Source organism: Harpia harpyja, chromosome 18 (assembly GCF_026419915.1).
Source record: "Harpia harpyja isolate bHarHar1 chromosome 18, bHarHar1 primary haplotype, whole genome shotgun sequence".
Classification (NCBI taxonomy): Eukaryota; Metazoa; Chordata; class Aves; order Accipitriformes; family Accipitridae; genus Harpia; species Harpia harpyja.
The window spans coordinates 18,491,307-18,515,514 of record NC_068957.1 but is presented as its reverse complement, the minus strand read 5'-3'; the positions used below and the strand labels follow the sequence as shown (position 1 = coordinate 18,515,514).

Below are 24,208 nucleotides of genomic sequence, written 5' to 3'. Positions count from 1 at the left end.
TTGCAGTATAGTGCTTTGCAGAATAAAAACCTAATTAATAGGCCTATTAGTTTGGTATTAATATTATTTGTAGTATATAATGCCAGTCCAAAGACTATACTGCATTTAGTACTTTACAGAGGTTTACAGTGGGTTCCCAAAACATGTTTTGTAGTATTGGTATAGGTGAGGCATTTCTACGGCAGTGATTCCAGCCCAGGCAGTGCAGAGGGATGGTCTGGGGAGAGAACAGCAGCTGTCCGAGAGCACTGCTAACTGCACGCGAGGCTTAACAGCAGACAGGACAAATGCCTTTGCCGAGAACTCCAGCGTAAAAGGATGGTATTGAACGCCAAAGTATCGGCTAATCCATAGCACCATAAATATGCATCCACATTAATAAAATATAGAGGCCAAATGGCAGGGCTGTCCTTTCGTGCGGAATAGACTCTAAGCTGACAGTGAAGCAAGGTCCTGTTTGATGTAATGTGGCATTATTTCTTCTCCTGCAGCTCATGCTGTTATTTATCTTCCACTTGCAGCTTCTCGCAGTCAGTGAGCAGAGGCAATTTCTAGTGTGCAGACAAAGAGCTCGTTCGGCAGCATCTGTCTCTAAGCACTTTCTCTGGGGTGGACCCCATCTTTCTTCTTTAGTGTCAGCGAGGCGGCTGGTGGTAGCTTGGGGAGGTCTGAGCTGAGCTGAGGCTCTGCTTGGGAGAGCTACCTGCCCAGCCTTTGGGTGGAAGAGCACTGCCTCCACGAGTTTGCCATCAGAAACATAGGGTGGCATCTCACCAGAGCAGCAAAGGACAAGGAGAGCACTTCCACATCGATTTACCCCTCGTAACTCACAGCAGTTGTACAGACAGGCTTTCGGCCAGGTTGCAGGTTACCACAGAAACAGCATTCCCTGTTATCACCTATTCCCACGGGAGGGTCTGTACCACTTGTTCTGACTGTTGTTCATTCAACAGCCCTTCCCCCAAAAAAGAGAAACCTTTGCGTGCTTTCCTTTTTTTCATGGAGTTTTAGGAGCATCCGCTGCTAAAAGGGTCATGTCCCTGCTTGTAATTAAGCAGGCAGATTTAGAGCTTGCTGCAAACACTGATGAGATTATTGTTTCTCAGCACTTTAAGATAAATCTGCATGAATTCATGGGTGACAGTCTGAAGGAGATCTCTTCCATCTCCTTACCCCAGGGCTGATGTCCTGTATCTAGGATACAGCAGTAAATCCCACACTCTTCTAATTAGCCCTGCTACTTCTGCAGAGCCTATCTGGGGAGCTCCCCGGTGCCTGAAAAGCTATGACCACAAAAGTGGCAGGGGAGCGTTTGGTGATGCAGTGCTCCAGCATCGCTTCTCACCCTCTCTGCTGAGGCCAGGGGTGCCCCAGTGTGGCTGTTGCTGCCTGCTGAACCCCATCCCAGGTTACCTGTCTTTGCAGCCCCTCACAGCCCACATAACTGCAAGCAGCATTTCGGGGTGGTACGGCCAAGACACTCAATGTGGCAGCAGAAAGGTTGTGCTGCCTTCTTGCCCCTCGCTCCCAGGTGGTGTTTTAACAAATTCCAGCCAAGTCGCCTTGTTCCAGGAGCAAATTAACCCATGGCTGCCGCCCTGCGCTCTGCAGCCCCAGCAGCAGCAGTGCGGGTTTCCCCCAGTGGCAGCGATCATGTAGACGAATACAAGAGTAATTGTGTAAAAGGGCTACTGGGACAGGAATGTGTTTTCTTTCTCAGCTGCTCTTGCCAGCTCGCAGACATCTCCTCCTCGCAGCGGCTGGGCTGTGACAAAGCGATGTGTCTTCACGCCACACTCGTCTGCCTGATGGAGCGACTTTTCCTCGGTGCGTTCTTGCTGCAGCTTGTTGCTGCTTGGTGGAAGATGCCAGGCTTTGCATGGTTTCTCTGTCCCCGTGTCCCACTGAGGCGGTGACATACAAAGCCAGAGGGAGAGCTGGCAGGCAATTAGCAACTCAGAGGAACAAACCACAAGCAGTTCACTCAAAACAAGGCAGTTGCGGTGTCTCCTAAGGCTCAGCGTCTCTTAGTGCTCACCTTCAGCGTCTCATGCCACTGGCCATGTTCAGCGAATGGCAATGGGCTCAGGGCTTGGCCATTAAAACGAGTGGGATGCAGGGCCGTCTTTAACTGAAAGCAGAACGTGGGCCCCATACTTTAAAAGGAGTTTTTCAACTTAGATGTATTTTTTTTAAAAGTAATGCGTGACACACTTAAGCTGAGGACATTCTGCACAACAGCTGTGTCAGAGAGATTTGACAATACCAGGATTTGATGTCAATTATAACTGCTAGAAATCTGATTGCAATGGCTGGCAGGTTATCTGTGTAATAATGGGTATGTTATAAAATAGGTTGCTTAGCATCTTTGGGGCTCTCTGCTCTAGTTCTGGGGAAGAAAGCTGTGCTATCTGCCTTTTGCTTCCTTCTCCCTTCCTTTAGTATTTAAGCTTGGGTACACTGACTGATCAGAGGGTCAGAAATACCATTAAAATTGGGCCATATTTATCAGAGACACAACTTAAAAGATAGAGAACTTTTGTACGAATGCACAATAGTGAGGCTGAATGGCAAAGACCATTTTACTTTGTCATAAGACAAATGACTGAAAATATCTTACCTCCGTTATGCAACTTAATGGTACAGCCTCTTTTTAAATGTTGTGTTTCAGTTCTGGAAATGATAGAGAAAAAAAATTGAAAGGATTCAGTGAAGGGTAATGAAAATTATTGGAGGCACAGAGAACCTTTCATATGAGGAGAGATGTAAAAAGATTAGGCCCGCTTAGTTAAGACAAGAGATGAATAAGCAGAGACATGATAGAGAGATGTGGGGTAATGAATGGCACAGAAGAGGCACACTGGGTACTTTTATGTGCTGTTTTCCAAAATTAAAAGCTGAGAAAAGAAAGCTGTAAGAAAAATAAGACAAGAAATTTGCTTATGATAAAAAACAACAATGGACACATTTTAAATATGTTTTCCGCAGTGCTGGCTTCACCTGTGGAAGCCACTGTCGCAGGGAACAGAGATAATGAGCTTAGGAAAATTACGAAAAGGATTGGCTGCTCTGGGGAAAATCGTGAGCCTACTGAGAGGAAAAGGGAGTTCTCCTGTAGCTTTGAACGGGAGCAGGATTCACCAGCTGGCATGATCCCAAGGCTGCTGAAATGAACTGCCAGCCTCAGTGGGCTCTGGGTATTCATACACTACGCACAGCTACCAATGCACTAGGTATAGATAGTTACCCGCTTCAGCTGCCTTCAGTGATGTAAGATGACTCCATTTCTCATTCAGGTTGAGCAGGCGGGATCTCTCCCAGCACATTTTGAGGGAGCACATCTTTTCCAACATCCCTGTTTTCTGTAATGTCCATGCAGGTCATGTATTGAGGCAGCTCTTGCTTTTCAGTTGACCTGCTCGGAGGGTAGCTCTTGGTGCTTTGCTCAGCCAGGAAGGTTTAGTTCCTCTGCTTGACTCAGTCATGTGTGACGGAGGATCATGAGAAGCTGTAGCAGATCAGATCCAAGGTCCAGCAAGTTCACCACCCAAAGATGATCGGTGGCACATACTTAGGGAAGAATCAGAGTGTGGAAGTACAGGGAAAACATTCAGGATAACTTCCATCTCCCATTTTTCAACTGGAGATTGCCTTAGCCAGAGGCTATAGTGATGTTAACCAGTCCTTGACCAAACCTGGGAGCGTAGTCCATGAATTAGAGGGTTTTATCATGCAATACAACCTTTGGCTAGACATTGAGAAAGTTATTCTAATCTTTCTTTTTGTCGTGGTTTAAGCCCAGCCAGCAACAAAGCACCACGAGGCCGCTCGCTCACTCGTGCCCCCAGTGGGATGGGGAGGAGAAAATATAAAGAAAATCTCGTGGGTCAACACAAGGACAGGGAGGGATCACTCACCACTTAAGGTCACAGGCGAAAAACAGACTCAACTTGGGGAAAAAAAAAGCCAAAATCAATTGAATTTGTTACCAATCAAATCAAAACAAGGATAATGAGAAGTAAACCCAAATCTTAAAACCCCTTCCCTACACCCCTCCCTTCTTCCCAGGCTCAACTCCACTCCCGGTCTTCTCTCCCTCCTCCCCCCCAACAGTGCAGGGGGACGGGGAATGGGGTTTGGGGTCAGTTCATCACACGTTGTCTCTGCCGCTCCTTCCTCCTCAGGGGGAGGACTCCTCACTCGTCCCCTGCCCCAGTCCTTCACAAGCTGCTCCAGCGTGGGTCCCTTCCATGGGCTGCAGTCCTTCAGGCACAGACTGCTCCAGTGCGGGCTTTCCCATGGAGTCCCGGCCATCTTGGGCTCCTCCCCGGGCTGCAGGTGGGCATCTGCTCCACCGTGGACCTCCATGGGCTGGGGGGGGACAGCCTGCCGTCTCACCACGGGCTGCAGGGGCATCCCCTCCTCCCCCGCTCCTCCTCCCCTCCTTCTTCACTGACCTCGCTGTCTGCATGGGGGTTTCTCTCACCTTCCACTCCCCTCTCCGCTGCAGGTTGCCCTTCTTAAATCTGTTCTCCCAGAGGCGCTACCACCGTCGCTGATGGGCTCGGCCTTGGCCAGAAGTGAGTCTGACTTGGAGCTGGGGAAGCTTCTAGCAGCTTCTCACAGGAGCTACTCCTGGAGCCCCTCCCCCACTACCAAAACCCTGCCACACAAACCCAAAACACTTTTTAAACCCCAAACCCATACTTACACTAGTAGAGAAGATCTCTCTCCAAAGAGGCTTAATTACTGATTAAGATATAGGCTTTCCTTTACAGATTTTGAAGCAGTAATAGGACTTCTGTATGTGTGAAACAATAAAAATTAAATATGATTTAAAAAACAGCTTCTAGGTAATAGTAGGATTGTATCACATATGTTGATCTTCTCTGCTGGTCTGGTTTAGAGCCCTCAGATAACTTGACAGGCACTTACTGCTTGACGAACCTTCCCAAGTTTCACAAAACAGGCAATGTTGAAAGACTAGTTTCTTCTTTTATCTTATTAGAGTTTCACTGATTTTGAACTAGGACTGGTGCCTAAAAGCCACAGAAATTATAAAAGGGTAGGTGCAAGCATTAGAAGGTATTAAAATATTTATAGAGGACTTGATCATTCAGGTAATTGCAGAGGTTTCCTTGTACCACGCTTCCAGGATCAGCAGAGGTGCACGTGATGCAGAAGCACTGATGCAGAAGAGAAGCATTTGGGGGCAAAGTGGATCTTCTGTCTTTCTTATTCATACCAAGTAAATTACATCTCATGACTTTGCGGGACGGATTAGGAAAGGGACCTGTGTTTGACATCTGTGAGGTGTTCTCCTGGGCATCTTGCAGAAATTTTAAACCACGTTACAAGCTTTCTCTAACAGGATTAATTTCCTCTGCAGTATTCAGAAGAGTGTCTTCTTTCTGTATGTATCACGCCCTAGTTCTCTTGCCCCAATTAAGGAGTGCTTTGGTTAATCAACACAGTCATAGAAGTGAAGCATCACCAAAAGACAGGGGAGCAATAATATGATCATGCATAGTTCCTATCTCAATTAAATTTCAGCATTGTTTACAGTCACTGAGTCTTTTTCCCTGGGGTCATCAGGCAGTACATCCATTCTATGGGCAGAGCATGCTGAGAGGTGACGCACCAAGCTTTAAATAGGTATTTATTGATGTGCCTAAATACCGCTTAAAAATCTGGGCAAAGGTGCCTTGGACAAGTTTTCACAACTGTGTCACTGAGAAGGCTAGAAAAAGAGGAATGAACAAAACTTAAACCTCTAAATCTCTGTATTCGTAATTAGTATGATTTCTGCTTCAGTTCACTGTGTGTGTTTTTCCCTGAGTTTGTGCATTTGATTTGCTGTACAAAGGAACAACGCCAAGGGAATAATTACAGGGTCTTTTCAATACTTTTCTCATAGATTCAGAGAATACCTGGTGACAACCAAAAATCTTACTCTGCAGATGCTGGATATCCAGCTGCTTCTTGGGCTCCATTTTACTCTTCCTGGAAGCTTTGTCCTAAATAAATTTACACACCCCTGACAGGTTATGTTTCACTTGGTAATTCCTGCTTATTGCACTATCCCAGGCAATTCCATGCTATGGAGCTGTTTGGGATCACCTTCCAGGAAAACTGTTCCATCCTATCACTCTTGCCAGTAAGTAGGTTTCCTGATGAAATAATTTAGTGTATCTTTTTCTATATAATTTTGAATTTAATTTTCTTCCTGGCGTAGTTGCATGACCGGTACACATGCCTTCAGATTGTAGTGAACTCAAGGGGAATTACAGCCTTCCACAAATTCCTGTTCAGCAGTATTTTTTTGTTCTAGCAGCAAGTAGTTCAGCTTTAAAGCACCTCCTGAGGGCTTTGTGCTACCTATGATGTCTTTATGAGAACTCACCTGGAAGAGGCGTAGCCGAAATGAAGCTCCACATTGCACTGGTACAGCATGTCTTCAAAAGCATACACCTCTTTTTGATGAGCATGTCTTTTACTGTGATTGGCAACTGTTGTATACAGTCACGATTACGTTTAGTCGTAGACTTGGCAGTGCTGGGTTAACGGTTGGACTCGGTGATCTTAAAGGTGTTTTCCAACCTAAACGATTCTATGATTCTGTGATTCTACATGGTCAAAGTGTCTTCCTAATTATGGTCCTACAAGACCTGTACATATTCATATATTGTGAGTTGCTCCCACTGAAATCACGAGGATTCCTCAAAATAGGTAAATTTAAGCAAAATGGACAATATTGTGGAATCGGAACCTATCTGTGGGAACTGTAATATATCTGATCCAGAATAAGTTGCTTCAAGATAATTGTAAATTTCCATTCCTATAGCAAACAGCTTTCGGTGGCTTCACGAAATACTGGTTTCTTCAGAGAGTCTTCTCACACTGGTGACCTAAAAGCTGTTATTTCTGATAACGTTAAAGTTGGAAGTATTCACATCTTGTGCTGTTGATATCACTGCACATTACAGGGTGATGATCCAGAGGATACACCCTGGAACTTCACATGCCAAGATGGAGAAAATCAATCTCTGTTAATAAAAAAAGGCAGGCTCAGTGGTGCAGAAAATCACTACTCTGGAGCCTTAAAGAGGCTCCTTCAAAAATTCATGATTATAGAATGCAATCCTGGGCTACATTATAGTCCTAAAAGAAATCAGGATATGGAGAAAAAAAAAATCCAATTTTCATTAGGTGGAGAAAATAAAGAATAAATCCCATAAGCAAAGTCATTGATCACATGGAACGTAATTATATGCTCAATATGTAAGAACATTTTCCAAGTTTCCCAAGTACCCAATACTTTTCCCCAATACTTTTCAAAGTTAATTTTTCTTTTCTTGTTTGTTTATTCATGCCCCTAGCACTAAATCCATCTGAATAAAATTTCTGATTGTTCTGGTCAACTGCTGTAGGGTAGCTGCAGGACATTCAACCTATAGTGAGTGATATACAAACATTGAACAAACTAACTCAGTTTTGACCTAATGACTTAAACTTACTACTCCGTAAAGTATTTGGTGATGTCCCCTGCTGATGGTATCCACGATGCAAATACAGTATGCAATCAATAGCAGAGAACAAACGTCTTTGCCCTCCTGATGTGCACTGTGCCTACAGCCATCCTGACGAGAGGCCTCTATAATACGACAGAAACTTGAAGACAATAAATACCTTTCTTAAAAGCAGATTTCCCATTTTCTGTCTATGGGAAGTCTGAATTCCTGCATCATAATCATTTGGGGCCCAGAATAATTACTATTCAGTCCTGCATTGTAGGTGGGTGTGATGGCTGATAATTTGGATGGTCTTTGGCTTGAAACATGGCTTTTGCACAATTAAAGCAGGAAGAATTCCAGCTTCACTTTTACAGTATTTTAGCTTTCAGCCTTGGAATACCTGTAATGCAGTATTTGTATGGGAGAGACTGAATTATTTTAGATATAATCTAGTCAGCTGCCTGGAAATACAGCCACTCTAAGTGTATGCTACAAGGCTTTTTTACCATATTATCATACACCAAATTATTCTTTTTTTAATTATTTTTCACATATTTAATGCAGCTGCAGATCTATTCATGAAAGAACATTTCAGTAGTTCAGCTGATCAGCTCAAAACCAAGAAGAAGCTCCTGACAGTTCATCTTCTTGCTTGGCTGAGTCATGACTACAGTGAATCCACCACTTTATTTATTCATTCATTCATACATTCATTCATTCATTGTTAGGGTGCAAGTGTGAGGGGCTTGGGTGAGTGCAGTTTACTGTCGTGTATGTGCCATCATCCCAGACTTCTGAATTAAGCTGAGATTGAAATACTATTTCACACAAATACTTATTTTTCATCTGGTTTGTGTAACAATATATTCATAACATTGCACTTCTCGGGACTCATTCGAATTATTTTCATTGCAAAGATGGACAAAGAGGACAGCTGAGAGACAGGAAAAAACTGGCTTTAGAATTCAATACTTATTATAAATTTTCCATAGGATTGACTATATGAGCTAGAAAAGATCAGTTTTAATTGGGGCACTCAGCCCTCTCCCAGATTTAACTTGCGCTTCCTCAGTACCTTATTAAAGAATTTGCCAGCAAAGATAACATAATGGCCAATTTGCACTGTATTTTGAACTGATGTGCTGATAGAAGTCCTGTCTGTACCCAGTTGGGTTGGCATGTGGACTTGCCAAGCTCAGAAAAGTACATTTTAATTGTAATGCCCTCAAATCAGGAGCACATTTACTAGCATTCCTCATTCAGAGCTTCTCTCGGCAGTTCTCCTCCCCAGCTCTGTTTTTTTAACGAGTAGGAAAGATACATGTTGGGTTAAACTAAAGGCAAGTGATGGGTGGGAACAACCTCTTGCAAAAGGTAAGCAGCGGCTTGGTATTCAGGAGCAAGCAGAGCACTTCAGCTTCAGCAAACAGCTCACGTGGGATCTACTTTTATTTGGCAAGGAGGATGCCTTTCCCACTGTGCAGCACCTTTCTGAAGCTGCAGCCAAGGAATTAAGCAGATGTCAGTCAAGACAAAGAGGCACAATCCTGTGCCAAGCCAGTCAGGTGAATGAGGTGGTCTGCTTTAGTGCTGGAAAAATGGGGAGGGAATTTGTCACGGTAACTGAGCACGTTACAGAGAGGTGGTTGTGTTTCCGCTGTTTGTCATGAGAAATCACCACCATGGTAGTTATTGCTGAATTGCAGGATGCTCCAGGGAGGGGATTACTGTCTGTGATGCTCATGGGGGATGGCTGTCAGGCTGGTGTGCTCCATCAGGCCGGTGCCTGGCTGTACGTGGGCTCAACCGCAAACTCACAGCAAGCAGCGCAGCGCTTCCACTACGGCTTGTTATCACAAGCCTCACAGCCAAGGGAAAAATCAGGGGTGAGGGAATTTTTAATGTCTTTTTTTCTGTCTCCCCACTGTTTCTGTCCCTCTGTTTCAAGGGACTCTGCGGGCTGTTGGCTCCTGCTGCTCATACCGAGGTTAACTTGCTTCCTAAGAGAGCCAGAGTAAATGTTCCGGTTCTGTTTGCAATCTGACCCTCTGCTGCTGTGTACAAGCAGGCCTTTTGTACCCGAAACAGCTCCAAATTACTGTACATAAGCCATAATCTTCCAGTGGGAGCACTGTAGTTTTCCATTTTGCTGCTAATTGGATGATGCACTTGCAATAGTCTTTGTTAACATGGCTAGCGCTGGGCAGGGTACAGTGATGGAAGGCTTGTATTTAGAAATCTTGCAAAAATGCAGTGACTGTCCCCATTTGACAGCAATTGAAACCAATCGTCAATTAACTAAATAACGGCCAATTAGCTTGAAGAAAAAAGAAGAAAATTGCTTACTTCACATTCTTTGTTGAAGCAAATGCCAGTCAGAGGATGGGAGGTTTTTTCTTTCTCCTATGAGAAGACAAAATGGGAAAAGATGTGCAGAAAATGCACAGTGGTTTGCTTTTTTAAATACCATCTTTTTCTCACACAAGAATATTTGAGAAACTAGATAAGAACATCTTAAGCTCCTGAGACATTTAATTTCCTTTGATTTTTTTTAAATCAAAACTACAATCATATGCAAGCACAATTTTTCCTCCTTTCTTTTATGCCGCTGTGGGATACTTAAAGCACAAGGGCAGCTCCAGTGAAGCTGGCTGCCTTCACAAGGAAAGACCAGCAAACAAGAGGCTGCTGTGCGGTGCGATGATAGGCAGGATTGTGATATTAAGATTTGCATCACCAGACCAAGCCCTTCCTCTTTCATATTTTATGGACTTTTAGGGGTCCATAGGTGAGACGTTGTCAGAACTTTTAATGTTAAAAAAACTGAAGCACCCAGAGGCATTAGGAAGCAGCTGAGTGGTGCTGTCAGGACTGGCATTTTGGTCTTAGATCCCTCTAAGACCCATGTTTCATGTCTGTATCCTTTTTTGAATCTGGGCAATAGTGCCAAAAGGTATTGATTGAGTCAAGACCGTTGCACAGTGGAAGCCAGTCACACCACTGGCAGGAAGAAAAAGTCTTTCTTCTGGATTATTGCTCTTCATTTTAACTGATAGCCCAATACCATCTCCCCAAAAGAAGCAGTGCAATTCAACATGAAGACTAAAGCTTGATCCTATAGGCTTTCAGCTGTGGTACCGTTTAACTCTTGCCAGTCCCAGAGCAGAGGCCAATGTCTGCAGTGGGTCTCCGACAGCTGGTTTCACTGGTTGTTATGCTGGGCAGAGAAAGAGCATAGATGAGACCAAAGAGGCAGCTGTTACAAGCTAACTTAATACTGCTGCGTTAGTAAGAAGCGACCATTTACTCACGGCATCTTGGCTTTGAATTTTTATTGCGCTTTTCTCATAAGCAGTTAAGGCCAGCAGTTAATGCGCAAAGGCATTACGTGGCCTTGGTTCTCGCCTGTGGGGCTGGACCACAGCTGGTCCCTTGGGGTTGACATCAGGGCTGTGTCTGCCTAATATCCATTAGTTGCATCAATCAATAATTCTTCACTTAGACTTTTTACTCGTTCAAAAAGATTTTATTATGCTACTTTGAGCTGCTCACAGCGTCATTTCACGGGTTTCAAATTGTGTTACTCTTTTGTTAATACTTTAGGGCCTGTGTTTCATAATTGGATAGCGGAGGGTGAGAGGTATGTCTTCTAACCATCGGGAAAGCAATGAATATTGGATGCTTTTTCATTAACTGATATGAGATTCAGCACTGCACATATTGATCTGTTACTTTCTTACAGGAACATTTTACACCTGAATGCAAGTTCAAAGAATCAGTATTTGAAAACTACTACGTGACGTATTCTTCAATGATCTACAGACAGCAGCAGTCTGGCCGGGGTTGGTATTTGGGTCTCAACAAAGAAGGAGAAATAATGAAAGGAAACCACGTGAAGAAAAATAAACCTGCAGCACACTTTCTTCCAAAACCATTAAAAGGTAATTGCTTGGGTTTGCTCCATCTATCTGAACTGATATTATCTTATGTTAGAGATGTTTTATTGCTGTGCATACATATTTGAAGGGTTCAGCTACTTATATAACAGCAGTATAATGTTCTGTAACACACTGTTAATGTAACCAGAGCTGCATTTCTTTAGGTTTCTCTACGTTACCTCTGCAATTCTCTGATCTAACCAAATACATGTATTAGTTTCTTTGTGCCCAAAGTCCACACTGTCTCCGTTACAGATAATGAAGGCTCTACCTGGAATGGCTCAAACATCTGCTGACAGGCCATCAGTGACTTGCTGTATAGCTTGTCAGTCTGTGATTTATGTTACAGGATGTTTGTTTGTCTATTTTTGCCTGAGATAAAGCTCTAATGTGCGGTGCTTATTGAACCGCAATTAATGTGGCATCAGCGTATGACATTAAAGGTAATAATGCATGTGGCATACATATACCGCTGTGTATTAAAAGCCAGGATGTACAGTCATCCCAGTTAACTGAAGGATCTGAATCAGGACTGTGGTCAGACTTGGCTCCCTCTTTGGTCAATGCAAAGAGGGAGATCTCAGTTGATGTATGGAGGTGCTCCTTTTCTCCAGAAGAACTAGCTTCCATACGCTCCTTCCTTAAGAGGAATGAAGCCATCTACTTCTGGGTTATGGTCATAGGTAGCCTTTTAAGGCAGTGTCATTTTGAAATCAGAGAGGATATTTCAAAGGTGCACGGCCCTGGGTGGATGCTGGACTAGTTTGGCAGTCTACATTTAGGACTGGCTCTTAGGCAACTGATGTCGAGGTTGATCCTCACTTCTAATGTGTGTGAAAACAAAGCAAACAGAAGACTGAAAATCCATTTTTGCACCTATCTGCTTAGGCTATGTATACTAGTAACAGGTCAATCACAGCTGTTGACAGTGCCACTTCACCGTTAATAAGGAAATGTTGATTTACATCAGCTTAGGTCTATCCTTCAGAGTTTTGTAAATGCAGTGGGCAGGTGGGTGATTTAACTGTGAGAGGCAGGGAGCTGTGGTTTTTCCCTTCTCTAAAATGTCATTCCCTTGAAAAAGACATCAGAGGTTCTTGGGGAGTGTTTGGAATGGAAGAGGTCTCCTTCCTACGTTTCTTTTATTCACTCCTTTCATTGCATATTGCTGAATGACAAATCAAGTCCGGTTTCACAGCCAGACTTTGCACCAACAGACTGAGTAGCTCGTAATGTGTGCTGACATGCTGCCTCTCTTTTGCTTTGCAGTGGCCATGTACAAAGAGCCTTCTCTCCACGATCTCACAGAGTTCTCAAGATCTGGAAGTGGGACCCCAACAAAGAGCAGAAGTGTTTCAGGAGTGCTAAATGGGGGTAAATCCATGAGCCAAAACGAGTCAACGTAGCCAGGTTCAGGCAAGCCAAGTGCTCTCTAAACAGAACCTTACCTCTGGATGCAGTTGAATTCTTACTAGCAGTCTTTCATCCAAACGTTCAATTGCCCAGGACAAGCCACCGAACTTGCATAGGTCACTCGTTTATCAGCCATTAGATCTACTGGTTGTCAAAGGATATACCCCAATAATGTAGAATATGCTTGTGCATATCACAAGGCACTTGGATAGCCAGCAAACATAACTGCGGAATAAATCTCGGAGAAGAAATGTCCAGCTCTTTCTCTCTCTCTCTTCTTCTCTCTCTCTTTCTCTCTCTCTCCTATGCTTTGTGGAATACGAAACAAAAACATTTCACAGCATTCACTGCTGATAAGAATTTGCTTTCCAACTCAGAAAAAGACCACTTTTGCTCTTCAAAGGAAATTTTAATGCTTGTATGTTTTATAGGGGCAAACAAAAAACAAATATGTAAACTCTGTTGTTTCCTTGGCTTACCGTTTTATATCTAAGGCTTGATAAAAAAATGTCCTTTAATTTGGAATAGTGCAACTTTTTGATTTCTGAACTCCAATGGGTCTTTAAAGCTATGTCTTTAAAAAAATAATTAAAAATTCAGGGTTGGAACTGAGAGTTGGTGTCTCAGGCTCAAGCAAACAGTGTTCTTGTGGTTTTAAACACAATGAAATATAAATTTTTATAGATTTGTAGTTTCTGGTAAAGTTCTTGTGCTAACCCCAGTCTGTAGGAATCGAGTTGTTTTGTTATCCCAAGTGGAAGTTAACAGAAAGGGATAAAATTATCCTCCAGTGTAGATTTCTCTTAATCCCATTTTGTGTGTCATGTTAAACTATTGTTGTGGCTTCTTTTCTAAAGACAGAAACTGTGGAATTAAGGTGACTTAATTTTTTTATAAGAAACGTCTTATTTGTAAAAGTCCTTCTTTCACTGTAACGGGCACGTGAATATTGTGTAGGAGGAAGCGTTAGGACAGGTTACCCCTAAACAACATATACTTATACATGCTATTGGAAACAATTGTTTAAAAAATGTAGTTAGGTTTCCATTTAGGTCATCATGTCTGTTGCATGGGAGAAAGTTGGAATATTGGCATAGAGTTGCATGATGTGTAAGATTTTGTGCATTAATCATTGTTGGATTCTGTGCTCCAAAACTGACATAGTTCTGTACGGGCAGCTTTCTGCCTCGTACAAAAGAGTTGTTTATTATTTGTTGTATACACAACCATGCACTGAATAAACTATTTATATTAAGATGTACTTTTTAAAAAAGCTTGTTTGATTATATGATGTACATCCGTGATTAATTTCAAGGGAAAGGGTTGGCAGTTAAATTATAAAGTTACAAAAGATGCTGTAATTAATGTTCAAAGTCTTTCTGTGCAACAGGTTATTCCCCTGTAATGCCATACACCATACAAATGAGAACATGTTCTTTCTTTTGGATATTGTTAGAACTGGTCTTACATGCCCAGCCGAGATACTCAAAACATAGTGACGATTAAGTGCCACAAAGTCTTGGTAACGGCTCCTCTGCCGTGCGCTGCTGGAGCCCCAGTGAATCGCGCTCCTCTGCTTTGAGCTTCTCCAGCTTCTCCGTGCGTGTCTGCCCTCCCCGTTAAGACTTTCCTTAGTGCAGCCACGTAGCGCTACCTCGCAGCACACCTCCCCAGAGCCCTCGGTACGGGGCGTCCCAAAGAGAGCCGGTAAGTCAAGCACTGCTTGTGCCCGGGTGGCACCTCGAGGATGCTCGGCGTTTGCTGTGCGTCACTGCAGCTACGCTTGAGGCGCCAGCTTTATCTGGTCTTGAGGAAAAAGGCTCCCTTGCCTCCTGCCTTTGTGCACATGCTCTGGAGAGAAAACATCCCTCTCTGCTGCCTTTTCTCTCCGAAAACATCAGTGAGAACTTTTCTCATCTACAGCATCTAGGCAGCTCTGACAGGTGAGCTTCAGTCATCAAGGTGTTTCAAGAAGTCCTAGGAGCAACAAGTTTTCATCATGGGTGGCTGAAGAACCAGTTCTAGAAGGGAATAATGGAAATGGAGGCAAAAGCTACGTGTAAACGTTAGCCTGAAATTATAATCAGGTATTCTGCTGTCTGTTCTGCGTGCCTCCCACTTGACCAAGCTGGAATTAGACCTCAGACCAGGCTGGGACAGTGGGGCTTTTTTAAGGTTGGAGCTGAGAGAGGAGGGAAGGAGATCGTGTTTCAGATCAAACCCCCAGATTTGTTGTTTTGCGGCAAATAGTAGGCAAAGAGCTCTGACTTGCTGCGCTCCCATATTGGAGCAGGGTGTTGCCCTCCCCAAATACCACCACCTTGCTGGCCTTCAGAGGGCCTGGGGGTCCTCAGCTTGCCCCTTTCCAAAGGGTGAAGAAGGTGAGAGCACAACCAATGCCATAGAAATCCTTAAAAATTGAAGATGTGGCCGTGATTGCTCCAGAGGTTTTGATAACTCAGCGGGTCTGGAGCATCTGTTCCCTTCAGCCAAGTGTGGTATGCCCTTGTGGAACATTTCTCTTAACCCTCCCAACCCCAAACATCAAACTTACCGAGGTGCACGTTCCAAAAAGGAGTCCAAGTGTCTTAGGAACATAAAACCTGATTAAAAATAGATATATGTGTGGCAAAGCTAGTTCAATGCCGAGCGTTTACTATCCTAAAGATAACTGGAGGTCTGCTGCTTTGCTTTATAGCTGCAGTCTTACTGTTATTCCCCATCCCCAGTACCTCCAACCTTGAAGGTCATCTGCAGCAAAAGAAAAATGCTCATCTCACAAATTGTCCCTTCTGAGGTCTGCAGTCTGACCCATCTTTCGTATTGACGTTGGCATCAGCTGTGAGCATTCACTGCCAAGTCCCTAGTTTCAAAGGTTTCTAATACACCAAGCTAACAAAGGCCACTCTTGGATTGAGATGAGAAGAGAGATATGGTGATAGATGAGCCCTAAACAGCTGCTTCTGATAATTATGTTAAATTTCTGTTCCAACAATAGATTTTCCATCAGATTATTGTGGACTGAAAGGGCATTACTCCTGATGGAGTCCTGATAGTAGACAAAAGCTCATGTACACTATGAGCAAAGTGGGGGATTATGCCCAGGGTTTTACATGTAGTCTCTGGAGCCATAGACTGGGATTTAATAAGGAGAAATAGAATTAAACATGCCTTTGCGACAGTGAGGTGAAGGTGATATTCTGACCCAGCCAGCAAAGTCTCTTGGGTAGAGAAGAATGTGGCTTCAGCACAGGACCAGATTAAGGAGCCAGACTCCAGAGTATTTATTTATCCTTCAGCACCCATAAACTAGAAAGTTAAGCAGATGACTCCTGTATAATACGTTCCTTTAAGAAATCTGCTAGATGTTGGGAAAATGTCCATCTTGATGGTTGTCTCTCAAAAGAAAACTTACAGCCGCTGGCCAAGCCACTTTGCTCTGCCACATGTACAGTGGCAGAGTACAGTAAGATGCACATCTGGAATAAGGACAAAGCCCAGGGGCTGGTATGAAACCAAGCTGGCTGTGAGCCACTAACCATCTGCAGAAGGCTTGGTCTCAGGCTCTTCTGTTATTGCCAGTGTGATGGCTGATGCCTTTCATCTGCCGTTTCTCTTGTCCCTGCCTCTCCAGCAATGCTGCCCACGCTCCGCAGCATACCACAGGCCTGGAGTTGGCTCCGGAGGTGCAAAACCGCCACAGCAGCTTTCTGATGCACCTGGGCTTCACTTGGCAAAGCCCTGAGCCACTGCGGGGGCTGTGCAGAGGCCTTACGAAAGGCTGACAAATACTACCTGCCAACCCAAAAGAAAACAGGTCACCCATGAAATTGGGAGGAATGCTGCTAGGAGCACAACTATTATGAGGCAAAATTGCTGCCTTTTTGTGATCCACCTGTCAGAGCTGCTTTCGTGGAGGTCTCTGCAGGGGACTCGGGCATCGCCTGCTTGGCCTGGTTTTGGGGTGAGGGAGGGGGGGAAGAGCTCATCTCTGTATCACAGAGATCTTTCTTTTTTCTTTTTCTTTTTTTCTTTTAATTTACCTCATGCTACCTCATAGCATGGTTGTATCTCCGTAGCCACTTGCTCAGCCATGTTCATCGCTGGCACGATGGAAGACAATTCCCTACTTGGGGAAAATAGCTCCAAGTTATCCCAGGGAAGAACAGTGCCCCTTCTGCAGCACCGTCTGGTGTCCCCACCACTGGTTTCCAGCCCACGGGCCAGGTTTTCCAGTGGGATAAAGACGGTGTAACAAGCTCAGGGATGCTGTGGTACGCCAGGCCTCTCCCCAGCTGGGCACCAGCACGAGAGCCAGGTCTGGCAGAGCTCTGCTGTGTCTTGAGTATCTCTGCGTGGAGACCAGAGCCAGCTCTAACGGGTTTAAATGTCTCCCTGACATATCCATGACCAGGACACTTTTGCAGGACAGAATCTGTACGTAACAACCTCCTATCTTCTAATAAATAATTCTCTCTAAAACAGACTCCCTCTTGTCTGGGCTCTGATTTTTATTACTGCAGATATTCAAGGGCTCTCCACCCCACCACTGGTGCACTACATCATTGCTTAGCTTTCCTTAGGATATAGACCCTTCTGTATTAACATTGTCCTTTTCCTATGTCTTCCTGAACCAGAGAGGGGCAACTTGAGTGGTCAAGCCAAGACCATCACAGCTGGATCCTTCAGTTTGCTGTAGCCTCAACATGGTTCATGGAAGACAAGAAAGTGTGATGCATTTTACTGGCTCGGGGAATGGCAACTCTAAATGTTGGAGCTCAGTTTCCTACATGGTGCAAGACCAAGACAAAAACCACCATGGTTTTGTCTGACTTTGGCTCTGCAAAAATGACATAAAAGCATAGTAGAAAGCCTATTTAAAATAGATTTCTTCTTAGGAAAAAGCCCTACCATGCAATTTACCCTGAATAACACCAGCTTTGGGCTTTTTTTCAGCTCTTTTTGAGGGAGATGTTCTTGACAACTTAAAATTCCCAATTCACGATGTGGATTTTTAAGAAACTCTCTTCCCTAGCATGAGTGAGCAGAACTGTGGGGCCGTGCCCCGAGGTTCATGTCTTTTGGAGAGCAAGGTCATGAAACAAGCTAGGTTTGCTGGTGCATGATGGCTTTTACTGCTGATCGGCTCTGGTAGCAGAGCTTACCCTGCTTTGGGAACATGCCATGTCAGTTTGGGGGTCACTCAATCACCCTGCCCTTCTGCAGTTCCTCTGATGGGGAAGTTTAAATATTAAAGGAAAACCCAAATTTGAAACACCTTTTACATTAATCAGAAAAATTGAAGTAATAAATTATTCCATCTCATCAGGAACTGAAAGACAATTTACAGGGTTCCCTTCAAAGATCATCATTAACGATTTGGAAGTTAAGATTCTTAAATACCACGTATGGAAAATTACTCTCAAGCACCCGTAGGCCTAATTTTTTCCCCACGTTTGGCATTTCTCACCTAAATCCAGCAACTGGAGGGGCAGGATGAGTGCCTTCATCTCCCATGGGTTTCTCAGCATCACACATTGTCTGTCACACTCGTTTTCTGAGCTTGTCCCCTTGCCGAGGACGGAGTCACAGGTCCACCCTCCACCAAGGGCCATCACATTTGTATATGGAGTTGTCCCTGTCCTGGCATTTGTAGCGCATAGGGCTGGTTGATTTGATGAGATGTTGATCAGGGCTGATCTGAGCTGTCGATGGCATATTTTGGGGGACACACAGCAGACTGGCAGCTCTCTTACACTCTGCTCCTGGCTGGAGATGTCTCAGCTCAGAGCATGCTCCCAGGGGAGACTGGGGTGAATTCGTGGGCTTTGCAATGAAAAGAAGTGCTCAGGCACTGATGGCAAAATGCTGCTTGCTGTGGCTGACCGGCCATGACAGCAGCAGCACTGAGAGGACCATGGCTGGCGCCTGTTAAAATTAATTCATTAGTGAATAGACTGCAAAGCTCTGAAAAGTAATTTGTCATGATTCGTCACCCACACCTTAAAGAAAACTAAGGCGCAGACAAAAGCCCTATCCAACTGGGGTGAGGAGATCATTCTTTTGCCCGCCCTTTGCGTATTGATTTAATTCAATTATTGGACCTGGTATTACAAAGCAGCGCCCTGCACTTGGAGTGGGGGCACAGACTCCATTGTCCAAACCTTTGCAGCAGGGAAGTTTCATATAGACAAGAACTCAGGGCTCTTTTAGTGTTTTCAAACAATCCTATATATATTTTGAAGAAAACCATATTGAGGACTGAGCCAAAGTCATCTCTCTTTCCTGCTGTGAGCTCAGGGAGACAAATCTGTGAAAGGATAGGTTTTCAGACACCCTCTCAAGGGCAACAGGAAAAAGAAAAGGTAGAAAAGAATTTACATGAATCAGTGTTGTACTCAGAAACCCTCCAAAGGACACTTGGAGCATCCCTGGTGCTGCACGCACATGTGCTCCAGGGAAGGGGTAATGGGAATAAAACATCAGAAGGTAAATGACTCCTGTTCAGGGGTATTTCTGGTGACAGTGGCTTCACCACATGTTCCTCCAGGTCACTGTTTAGCTTTACCAAAGACAGTTTAGAGCAATGAAGTAGAAGTTTCACTTTGCTTACGATGAAAAGAACAAGACCAATAAAGGGAGGTGAAGGAAGGGATGGAGCCTAAGGATCAGAGAGTGGGACACATTCTCCACGAGAGGCAACAAAACCACTGCCACTCATTGAGTTTAGCAGGACTCAGCTCACACCCTGACCCACGACCAGTACAGCAAAATAACATGGCACAGTTCAGACTCCTCTGTTGTGGATGTCTCAAGGCCTGATCCTAATCTCAGTTGCAGAATACACCATGGACTCCAGTAAGTCTGGAGTCCTATGCTGATTTGAAGTACCTTTAGACCAGCAATTCAGCCTATTGCTGAAGGACCTCAGACATTACCTCATGCATAAAAGTATGTTACAGTCTTAATCTATGAAATATTTTTAGATAACAAAATTAACCGGTTCAAAACTTAATTAATCCTATTTCCTTCCCAAATGGTTTCCTTCAAATGGTACTTGAAATAGTTTTACTTTCCCCCATTGTCTGTCTAATGCAGTGATGAACTTTTCCTTCTGAGCTTCTCCTTATTTTAATTGTCTGCTCATCCAACCATCCCTTCTGATAATTAAGTAAGTTAATAATATAGAGTGATCTTTAAAAATTAAACTTCTTTCCTTGTTAAGCAAAAGCGGAACTTTTGTTGTTGTTTAAAGGGGTAGGTTTTTAACTTTCTTCATTTAAAAGAACAATAATTACCTTTGGAAGTAGTGGCAACATTTGGGAACTCATCTGCTACAGAGATGTTGGTGAAAATATTACTTTGCATTAACTAATACAAAGGTTTTGCATTAGATAATATAATGAGGTTTTTCTAGGGAGTGTCAATCAGCAGATCTTATGATCACTTAATCAGCGTAGACTGAGCAAAACAAAGAGAAAGCAAAGGAAATCATAAACCAGTCAAGACTATGGATGCTGGTCTTACCAGCTGGTGTCCTCTTCTGCTTGGAAGATCCCTAAGGCTCAACCTATGAACACATCACCAGTCTCACCTTCTTGGTCTCTAATGCTTGGGCCTGTAGTATCCTCTTCTGCAAATTTAATCAACATTCAAGATGCACAATGTGGAGCCCAGGCATCTGTCAGCCTCCCATGGCAGGTCCATGGCATCCCTGCTGTCATGCAAAGCCAGCATCTCATCAGTGTTTCCTCACTGGAGGTCACTTGCTGAAGGTCCTTCTCCTTCTCGGTGCAGCTCCTCACAACATGCACATTGCAGAGCAGGGGACCGTACCTACCCGGTTACACATCTGGCTCCAGGAGAGCTTTGGTAGCTGCTCACCCACAGCAGAGCTGGCCCCAGCACATCTCTCTGTGGCATGTTACTGAGCCAACTCTAAATTGTTTTCATTTTCAACGGAGACAAAGGCAGAATTCTTCCATCGTGCTCCACATCAGACAGACAGCAGCCCACTTCTTAGAGTTTAAATTCTGCCAAGGAGGAAAATGTCCTCACATTCCTCAGCATACTGAAATGTATTACATATACACACGCACAAACACATATGAAAGATACATATATATATATATACACACACACACACACAAATACATACATATATACATTTTTATATCTCTCTCTATATAGATAGATAGACAGACAGATATAGATAGATAGATCTATGCATATATAGCAGCTCACGTTTGTCATACAAGAGCTCCCTGGCAAACAGCCTGAACTGGTGAGAATGGGGTTGGCACCAGAAAGCTCAAGGAACACCTCGTGGTGCGAAGCGGGCTTAGAGCACACAGCAATGCACCTTGCCAAGGCAGTAAACTGGAAAATGTTTAGGAGATGAAAACCCTGCTAGCCTTTTTCATGCAAGTACTTTCGCAAGCCCCATATTCCCCTTGGTACTGGCTGACCCACCTTGTACAGTGAGCAGAAAGGGAGCGATGCTTTGCTAGAAAGTTTTTACTTGATCAAAGTTTGCAGTGGGAAAGGCTTTGATCAGTCAGCGTGAAGCACAACGGTGAAGAATTGCTCAGCAATGGCATGAAAGAGGAAAGCAGACTCCCGTCCCTCGACCAACACAGCAACAGGGAGGGGAAGCAGCTGCTAAAACTTCACAAAAAGCTGCACAAAGATCTCAAGTCTTTGAAAGCTGCCATGGAAATGCAGAAGGGTTTAAGCGGCTGACAAAGATTACAGAGTTGGACGGAGCTTGCCAGGCAAGATGAGGCAAGAGGGGGGGAAAAGGTTAATCGCCAGCAGGGTTAAAGGAAATTAAAAATATATGTGCAAAAAAGTGCTGGGAAGAGAGAGTAGGCCTAGGAATAACCACTGAGTGGGATGGTATTAATGATGACTCAAAAGTGGTGAAGAAGTTATTGAAAGTTGGGCTGCCTACAGATCTAGGCATTTGTCTTAGTACCAAAAGCCTTCATTAAATGCCAATAAAACTTCCAGCCATCTGGTTCTGAACCGCCAAACCCGATCTCTGTTCTGATTGCCCAGAGCACAGGGTAAGTCAGCTCCTCACCCTCCTGGAAATGGCTGCGAGAGGAAAAATCACTGTAGTTACAGAAAGGTCAACAAAATGAATGAGCTCGACAAGCCCGAGCATATTGCATCCTGGAACAAACAGGCCCAGGGCGAGTGCCTGAGCAGCCGTGGCTTTAACCAGTTTTATTTATTGTCCGAACCTTGGGGTAAAACCATGTTATTGCTCTATAACCAGAAGGAAATAATTGGTTTGTAAGCCAAATTTGTAATCAGATGGTTTGTGTTAGTTCACATATGCAATGGATAACAGTGCTCTGCCAAATATACCTCATCTGTGTCCAAGTAGACTTCAGGCTATCACTGTGAATTTATCAGTAGAATCAACTAAAAGTTTAGCAGTAAACATGTACATTCCCCTGTCCCGTAAATACTCTTAGAACAAAAACATCCTAATCCAAATAGCTCAAGTATCACCTGCCCTTCTTAAAAGTGAATGCTGTGCTATAAAAAGTGACGCACGCCTAAAAGTGTGTGAAAAAAGAGAGCACGAGAAAAGAGCAAAAGAAAGCCATTGTAGGGATGAAAAACAATTGCACATAAATTACTTTTAAAGCCCTTTTTCCTATTAAAAAAAAATTTTTAACTACCATGCGGAATACTCGAACTGCAGATGACAGAGACGTCTGGACCACGTGGCCCTGCCTTGCTGCACTGCACATGCTAAGAGAGGCTGAGGAAGATAAAGAGACAAGGAAGATGATTGTCCTTTTTTTGGAAAACCTGATGAACAGATAGAGCATAAGCATTTTCTCCTCGCTATATAATAATGCATCACAGAGATGAATGAGACTGGAAGTCAGCTCAACTGTGCACACCTTGGCAGCACTGAGGTTGGGCAATGCATCTGATGGCCACAGTCTAGTCTGGCTTGACTGCCTGAGAAACGGGTTTACCTGGGCTCAGCATACCTGGACTTACACCTAACTCTGGTCAGAGAGATTTGTCTTTTAGCCTGCATAAAACTAGCATGAATTGTAGTAAACCACCACATTATATTGTTCCCAGCTCTCTCCCTAATGTCAGAAAATGAACCAGCCAGTGACTTGATGAAGGAAAATGTCTGTGCTCTTCCTCACATGTGGTAATATACGCAGGCTTTTGGGGTAACCTTTACAGTACTTTATGTATTCAGCACCAGCAGCAAAAGAAGACGGTATTGTGAAATTCCCTGCAAGAACCCAGCCTTCAGCCTCAACGGTTGAGCACTTATTTGAACAGGACCTTGATTTGTTCTGATGAAGGCAGCTGTCAAACCACTCAGGGAGCTGTGCTTTGTAAGTAACCATGATATTTAAACCCCACGACCTTTTAAAAAGTGTAAGATCTGGCTTAAAGGGCAGCCTTCCTAAAATAAATTACTCTGAAACCTCTTAGGTCAGATTTTTTAAAAAATCTATAATGGACAGACATCACATTATTTTACTATGAGAAGATTAATCACTAATGTGTGGCAATTGATTTTCAAGCTAGATTTATTTATGATGTGTTTGTACAGCACCATGCACATGCTTATCTATTATCCAGATCCCAAGGAGTTACTTGGTACAAATAAATCAATGCAATTTATCGATTAAGTTATATAAATACTCTTGGAACTTGGACAAGTGAAAGTTTCTGCAGTCACTCTCAGGTCTCTCATTTATGGGCTGAGAGCTGGCAAGTTATGGTCCAAAGAAAGCCAAGGAGGCTGGTGAGCTCAACATGGACCCTGCAGCTGGGTTTCTGTGGCTGCCTGTGCTTTCCTGCGTGATACAAGTCCTATTTGCATTTTTTGGTGCATGCTGCAGTCCAAGTGAGGGAAGGCAAGGGGTGATTTTTTTTCTCCTCTTTTGACCAGGCTGCAGGATATCTGCACAGCGTACTGGACTCTTCTTTTAGTGATGGATGTGATGACCAGTACCAAGCTGCAGTCTGTGAACTGGTGCCTGAACAGATGCAGAGCAAACGGGTGCCAAGAAAGCACCCACAAAGTCGCATCACTGTTTTCCTCCAGCCCCTTGCTTTAAAATTCCCCTTGTTGTCAGGCCTGTGCAAATCCCAGCCAAGATGATGTTGCGTGTATCCTGCCATCTTCCTCCCTTCACCTCCATCTGGCTGCTGTTTCTTGTCTCATGCCTGGGGAAGTGCTTTGGGCAGCCTCTCCGGTCAGGCAGTCCTGCCCTGCCCGTACCTAAAGACACAGCGGCACTAAAGCAAGCACATAAATCCTACGTGCACAGAGATTCCAGCTCTTGA

General features: G+C 44.0%; 1 protein-coding gene across 5 annotated transcripts in view; it reads left to right on the top strand.

Annotated features, from left to right (window-relative positions):
• The window catches only part of FGF13 (fibroblast growth factor 13), a 266,520-nt gene extending 249,169 nt beyond the window's left edge, over positions 1-17,351 (top strand). For all 5 annotated transcript variants that reach the window (XM_052813808.1, XM_052813805.1, XM_052813807.1 and 2 more), the window contains 2 exons: positions 11,257-11,455; positions 12,722-17,351. In XM_052813808.1, the coding sequence (XP_052669768.1) occupies positions 11,257-11,455; positions 12,722-12,858 (336 nt within the window). In that variant the 3' untranslated portion in view covers positions 12,859-17,351. The remainder of the gene's footprint in view (positions 1-11,256; positions 11,456-12,721) is intronic.
• The last annotated feature ends 6,857 nt before the right edge of the window (positions 17,352-24,208 follow it).